The sequence below is a fragment of the Malurus melanocephalus genome, unplaced genomic scaffold, assembly GCF_030028575.1.
Source record: "Malurus melanocephalus ecotype Western Australia unplaced genomic scaffold, MMel_1.1 scaffold_878, whole genome shotgun sequence".
NCBI classification, from domain to species: Eukaryota; Metazoa; Chordata; class Aves; order Passeriformes; family Maluridae; genus Malurus; species Malurus melanocephalus.
In genome coordinates this window covers 146,464-153,606 of record NW_026624110.1, presented here as the reverse complement: position 1 = coordinate 153,606, position 7,143 = coordinate 146,464, and the positions used below count along the sequence as shown (strand labels likewise).

Sequence of the window (7,143 nt, the reverse complement as noted above, 5' to 3'; positions counted from 1 at the left end):
TTTCCCAGAGTTTCTCTGTTCCCAGGGGAGACAGCAGACACCCTGATGTGCCTGCGCTACTGCAAGGAGCGGGGAGCTCTGACCGTGGGCATCACCAACACCGTGGGCAGCTCCATCTCGCGYGAGACCGACTGCGGGGTGCACATCAACGCGGGCCCCGAGATCGGCGTGGCCAGCACCAAGGTGGGCTCAGCTCTCACACCTCCCTGACTGCTGGGGGTTATTGCCCCTGAAACCTCTCCTGAAGGGCTTGGCTGGCACAGAGCCCCCTGCTAAATGCTTCCTATTCCCTTTGACCTGTTTGCTGCTGTGACTGTGGAGTTACAGAGCAGCAGCACTYTGCGTGTTCTGKCTTGGAGCTTGCAAAGGACTTTTTKTTTTATCCCCTTTTAAAATGAAATAGAGTAAGGAAACTATATTAAACATTGRAAATAAACAGGTCTCAGAGGCAATGATTCCCTAAGAGGCCAGAATTCTCTTTGCTGTTGTTTGTCTCAAGGTGCAGACTCAGTTTAAACTAAGGTCAGAGATGGAAAAGGAAATTAATRGACAAGATACTGGAAACTTTGACTGCATGTACCTCCCTTACTGGCACTACTTTATCAAAGAAAACGGGACATTAAAACTATATTTTTAACAAATAGGGGAATGGTCTCTCACACTATTTGTGTCCAGATAACATAATTGTTCTATGTGTGATACTGTATAAAATAACTAACTTTGCTCTGTTTCATTTTGATGAAGTGCCTTCTGCATGGTGAAATCTGCTTTGGTTTAGTTATATTTAGAGGTGAGATGATGTCAATCTGTTACATAAATTCAGCCAAAAACCACATTTGAGTTTAATAGTTCACTGGGGAATTTGATCATGGAAAATTCATGAGTCTCTTACAAGAAACTCTTGAACGAGCTGTTTGTCCCTGTTGTTTTCACATGGCCAACAGTTACAGTTTGGAGATAAATGGCATTTTTTCTCTGATGATGTGGGGAGTTACCAAAGTTGTGCATATATGAAGTAGGAACTTGAAAAGTTTCTGCTCTGAGGTTGCCCAGAACTTCCTTTTGAGAATATTCTAAACAGCCCAGGCATGTTAATGTGGCTGCTGGGTGCTGGGTATTTCTTTAGCTGCACAAAGCAGAGCAGCTCCCATTCCTCCAGGCAGTGTAACTGCAGCTGTTCTGGATTCCTTCAGAGCCATCTACATCTCCTCCAGTGTAGCAACGTGGAATTTTTGTCATTGTTTAAGAAGGGACAGAAATACTGAACACCTTGATTTTATTTATCTCTGGGGGACTTCAGTCCTAGGCTGGCCCCAAGCCCATTTCATAACTTTTGTCTTGCAAGGGTTTCAGAGGCCAAACTGCAGCTGCTCTTTCAGTGTCCTTCACATATTTAGCCCTCCTTTCACACCTGTCTGTGCAGGGATTCCCCCCAAAGTCAGTGGCAGCAGGCCCTGGGCTTTTGTAGACACTGARTCTTACCCAGGGGAAGAGTCCAGCAGAGTTTGTTCTTAAAGAAGRGAGGTGGAAATCACAGCTGCCTTTGTATTCCTTGAGTGTGGTCCAAAAAAATCTCAGCTGGTTGTCATGGGCTTCCAACCAAACATGTCCAGTCAGTGGCCTGCTCATCTCCAGTGATCTCAGGAGTCACTTGCAGTAAAGGAGGACACGGGTATGGTCACAAAATAGGGTTTAGTAGTCACCAGGGAATCTCAGAGTATAAAATCTTGGTTGTTGTACCTGAATTTTGTGGAGAGTGAGGAGATAAACTTTTGTGTCCCCACTGAGATCTGCTCAAACGAGATTTGCCTTGTGAACTCACGTTGATTTTTGCAGCTAACTTGGAACAAAAGCTGGTGTCATGTTGAGAATAAAGGCACAGCCGGTGTGAGGATTTGCCCTGGTGTGTGCCATCCCCTGGCTGGTGCAGCAGTGACGTTTCTCTCCGTGTCTCCTCCCCAGGCATACACCAGTCAGTTCGTGTCCCTGGTGATGTTTGCCCTGATGATGTGTGATGACAGGATTTCCATGCAGGAGCGGCGCAAGGAGATCATGCGGGGGCTGAAGGGGCTGCCAGGTAGGAGCCCGGGCAGGGGGAGCTCAGCAGAGCTGGAGCCTGCAGACAGGGGCCAAGGGGGTGTCTTGGTTTGAAAGAYAGGTGTTTGCTAATGAAGGCAGGGACCCCCCTTGGAGTGGTGGATATGACCCCCCCCCCTTCCCTCCGAATTATTACAGCTTTGAAAAATCACGGGCTTTCAGGCAAGAATATGGGTAAAAGGGAATAACAGTTTTTACTAATATATATATATATATATAAAACAAGGTGAAACAAGTAACACTGACAATAGCAACAATCAGCCCAGTCCCAAACCCAGTGACAGCCTTACAGAGACACAGCCTCTCCTTTGGTGCAGTTAAATTGCCGTTGGCAGGGATGCTGTTGGCTCCTGGCCGAGCAGGGCGGGTGCAGGGATTCTCCGGAGGCTGCAGGGGACGTGGTGGCGTGGTCCCGGCTGGCTCACATCTCCTGCGGCGCCAATGATTGATACAAAATGGCAGAAGTGGATGGAGAAAAGTTTCTCTGCAAAACTCACAGCGGAAAACGCCGATCTAGCTGGAATCCCCGGCAAGGCACAGGAGAGAAAACCACGGTGCAGCAAGCAGGAACCCAAATGAGCAGGGGTACTGGTCTCCGCAGAAAAGAAGGCAGGCCAGCTTTTCTCCGTAGCAGCCAGCAAGCAGAAAAAAACCTCCTCTCCGAGAAGCAGCGAAAACAAAAATGCAAAAATGCAAATCCCCCCAGCACACAAAAAACTCTCTCTGAGCACTTGGCCAGACCATTAGGGTGTGGCACAGGTATCATTGTCTTTGTTAATCACCCAGCAATTAAAAGGATGACCGGCAATTAATGTATCCSAGCAACAAATGGGAAAGAAAAAATTYCCAAAGAAAGGGAACAAAAGGAGAAGAATTTTAACCCACAACAGGGGGGTGGGAGGGCAGTGGAGCTGTTCCCAGTTCCTTGTGTGGCCACCTTGTCTCTGCTGTCTCCAGACCACCAAACTGGACCAGTAAAACACKGAGCCCAGTGGTCTGACAGGTCACTGCTGCTGTGTGAGAGGGGGGTGTGCTGGGAGACACAGACATAGCACACTCAGTCTGTGTTCTTCCCCTTGCCTCTAGACTTGATTAAAGAGGTGCTGAGCATGGATGATGAGATCCAGAAGCTGGCCACAGAGCTGTACCACCAGAAGTCTGTGCTCATCATGGGCCGAGGTTACCACTACGCCACGTGTCTCGAGGGAGCTCTGGTAAGATTTCTGTATTTAAAGCTGGCTCAAACACGCTTAGCCATACACTTAGAGCTCCACACAGGGAGCAGCATCTGGCTCTAACAGGAGGTGTAAATGCAGCTGTRGCTCTCATGTGTTGGCCAATGGGTTAAATGGAGCCCCTGGCACAGGGTGCCCACAGAAGCTGTGGCTGCCCCATCCCTGGAAGTGTCCAAGGCCAGGCTGGATGGGGCTTGGAGCAAAGGGTGATAGTGGAAGGTGTCCCCCCACGGCAGRGGGTGGGACTGGATGAGTTTTAAGGTCCCTTCCAACCTAAATCATTCCAGGATTACAAATAGTTAAAARTCCCTATAACACTGCTGAGGCTGCTGCTGAAAGATTCCATGTCCCAGGCTACAGTGGGTGGAAAGGGTGAATTTTGCATGTTCACACTGGGAATGCTTCACTGTGACAGGCTGGGCACCCTAATAAAGGGAAAACTGKGCATGTACTTTCCAAACCCATATAACACAGATTTTACATTTGAGGAGATTCCTGCTGTTCTCAGTGCTGTCCCCTTTGGCTTTGCCTGCCCAKTCAGGCTGTGAGGGTGGATGTGTTGGCTGATGGCCCCTTCTCAGGGCTGTGGTGGTTTGGTGGTAGAGCTGCAAGTGTTGGTGGCCTGCAAACAGCCTGGCCCAGCCCAGGTGCACTGCTTGGATCTGGGTTTTTGTGTTGACTCGAGGAACTGAGCCAGCACTGAGTTTTACAAAGTGCAAGAATTCACAGAGATGGTTAAAAAAAAATTACAAGGTTGCTCAAAGTTCTATGAATTTCTTCCCCTGTCTAGAAAATTAAAGAAATCACCTACATGCACTCGGAAGGGATCCTGGCSGGGGAGCTGAAGCACGGCCCGCTGGCCCTGGTGGACAAGCTCATGCCTGTGATCATGATCATCATGAGAGACCACACCTATGCCAAGTGCCAGAATGCTCTCCAGCAGGTCATTGCACGGCAGGTAAGGGCCTGGAAGGTTTGCAGTGCATCAGAAGTGTTGCTTTTAATGGAAAAGTAGTTCACAGACACCCAGACTGTTTGCTTCACTGCCCAAGTGTGAGCTCAGTAAATACTATGGGTATTTCAAAAGCAGTTTTTGCAGCAATTTCAGAAGTCTGCCATAGCCTTTTTAACCCTTAAATACCTGACAGGTGTGCCCAGGGGATGTGAAGCTGTTTGGCTCTCAATTAAGTAATAAATTTTGCCAGTGACACTGCACAGAAGTGAGAAAACAACCTTCCAGACCTGCTTTTCTTCAACACTCCCCTGTGTTGCAGGGACGACCTGTGGTGATTTGTGACAAGGAGGACATYGAGACCATTAAGAACAATAAAAGAACAATCAAAGTTCCCCACTCAGTGGACTGTCTGCAGGGAATCCTGAGTGTGATCCCCCTCCAGCTGCTGGCATTCCACCTGGCCGTGCTCAGGGGCTATGATGTGAGTACAGCATTCCTTCCTTCTGCACTGCTGCTTGCTGCCACGTGCTGGGTGTTGCTGGAAGCCTCTGGGAATTGTCTGTGTGATTGCTTGAGCTGCTGGAATGACCAGGTTCGAGCCTAATCCTGCCCAGTACAGCCCTGGGAGGAGGCTCAGTAYATGTGGTGCAGCTGAGCTGGGATGTGTGTCTGTGGTCTGGTAASAGCACACAAGTTCTGAAGGGCTGATAGGGAGCTGAAAGGAAGGTAATGATCYTCAGGAGGCTGTTTGACAGCTTGGTGTTAGGTATTTAATCTTAACACAGACACTGGCCTCTAGCTGTTAGCAGTGACCTCTTACGATCTGAGCACTGCAACAATGTGGATTCCTCCTTCTTTGGACAGAGGAGTTTAAAAAAATAAAGGTTGTGAACTTCTGCACAGATTGTCCAAAATTGACTTGAGAATATGATGTTGAATTGTTTTCAATTTAAACACAGAACAGACATTCCACACGTTACAAAGTTAAACACAAACGAAGTGTGTAAATACTCACAAGCCTGTTCTTTCTCCTCCCTCTCTGCAGGTTGATTTTCCAAGAAATCTGGCCAAGTCCGTAACTGTAGAGTGAAAGATCATCTGAATCATAGGGGCAAAGGGGAATTAAATGAAAGACTTTTTTTTGGTACCAAAATAACTTGATTTTAAAGCCCCCTAGGTAAATCTTATTTTGGTAAATCATTGTTTGTCTATAAGATCACCATAATTCCATTACATTAGTGATTGTCCACTTGATTCCACATGCTATGTCAATAGCTCTGGGCTTTCTTTTAACAATAGACTGCCATGAAAGRTGTTAAATGGTTTTCCTTAAAGATTGCTGAGTCTTCTTGGTAAGGGGCCCTCCACTWTGAGCTGATGTCATTGTCTCTTACTCAATGTGGCTCATTCCAGTCATTGATGAGAAACCACGAGTGAATTTATCAGTCACCTGTCATGCTCTCAGGCAGTGAAGCAAGACACCAGAATACACAACTGGAACAAGAGCTCGTACTGGTCATGCTTGTGCAGATRTTTTACCAGTGAATGAAACTGCAAACAGGCCTTTAGGGTAAATTCCTGCCTCAGGTACAAAAGGGAATTCAGCTGAGCTGTCACAGCCTCCTCGGTTCTGGGCACATGCTAAATGTGCCAAGGAAGTAACATTGCTCCAGAAGGATTTTATCTATGCCAAAAACATAGCAAGTGACAATCTCATAGCCRTGGTGGCCACAATGCTGTGACCCCAGCACACCCCAGGGGCCAGTGGGACCCAGCCTGGCTGGGACTGGGAGCACTGGCTGCCCCAGTGTGGATGAGGGCACAAAGGAGGTGACCAATGCTCACTTAGAGCTGGTGGCTGTTGCTGCTGTTGTTTGTTTGGGGTTTTTTAGAACAAGTGGAAGTTTTCCTGTGCTGAGGATTTTGCCCTGGAACTGAGCCCAAGGGCATTGTAGGCACATCTGAGTGACCCAGCTCTGTGCAGGGGTTTAGCTGCAGGTCTCTCTCTAGTCTGGATGTGTTTCTGTGTCTCTACCTTGGGTCTCCYCAGCAGAGATGGCACTAAAGCTCCTTCCCGAGGCTTGTTTAGTCAAAGTCCCCTAATGACAGCGAGGGCTCAGGTTTATTTAGCAGCAGTTCTTATGTGACTTGTTTAAAATTGATGAGTTTAAAAAATTGAAGCTGGTTTAAAATTGAAGGGGATGAAAAGGCTCCATAAACATGACAGAAATAAATACCTTGGTAATAGATCTGTAACAAGCTTGCAGACAGTCAGAAATGACACAGAAAAAAGACTTTCAGGACTCAAAACCTGACTTTTTCAGAGTCATCAAAAGGCAGTTATGTATTTTCTAATGCAAAAAGGTGACTTTCCACCCATCTTGCTGGGTTTTGAATTAGATTTACAGAGGCACTGTAAAAACGTGCTACAAGGTATAAAGTGGTGCTGGTGAATATTCCATGTCCACTGCCCCTGAAAAATAGTTTTAGCAGATGCAGTGCTTGRGGTCTGCCCAGTGCCCTGCAAAGCCCAGTTCCCTGGCCCAGGGTGCCAGTGCTGAGCTGTCCCAACCCAGGCTGCTCCCAGCATGGTATTCCCATAGATTCTAGCAATTCTACTTTGTATAAACCCACAGGGTCTATTTTATTTCAATTCAGTGCCAGCTCAAGGCTCAGTTTCATTATGAGAATGAAATGCTGTGTGCCTGGAAACAGCTTCTCAAAGCCAGTGTATGTGTTTATTAATCTGTCATATTCAGACTATTAATTTATGAGCACATTGTGCTGCCAGTGTCTGTTTAAGAACAAAGTAGTAAATATTGCATTTTAATTAAGCAAATGCTGCGTGTGAGGCAC

The 7,143-nt window shown here is 47.2% G+C and overlaps 1 protein-coding gene across 1 annotated transcript in view; it reads left to right on the top strand.

Moving 5' to 3' along the window:
* Window positions 1-6,746, top strand: part of LOC130585372 (glutamine--fructose-6-phosphate aminotransferase [isomerizing] 1) — a 22,117-nt gene extending 15,371 nt beyond the window's left edge. The window contains exons 13-18 of the mRNA XM_057385838.1: window positions 26-183; window positions 1,963-2,077; window positions 3,184-3,311; window positions 4,123-4,290; window positions 4,607-4,768; window positions 5,333-6,746. Coding sequence (XP_057241821.1) covers window positions 26-183; window positions 1,963-2,077; window positions 3,184-3,311; window positions 4,123-4,290; window positions 4,607-4,768; window positions 5,333-5,377 — 776 coding nt within the window. The 3' untranslated portion in view covers window positions 5,378-6,746. The remainder of the gene's footprint in view (window positions 1-25; window positions 184-1,962; window positions 2,078-3,183; window positions 3,312-4,122; window positions 4,291-4,606; window positions 4,769-5,332) is intronic.
* The last annotated feature ends 397 nt before the right edge of the window (window positions 6,747-7,143 follow it).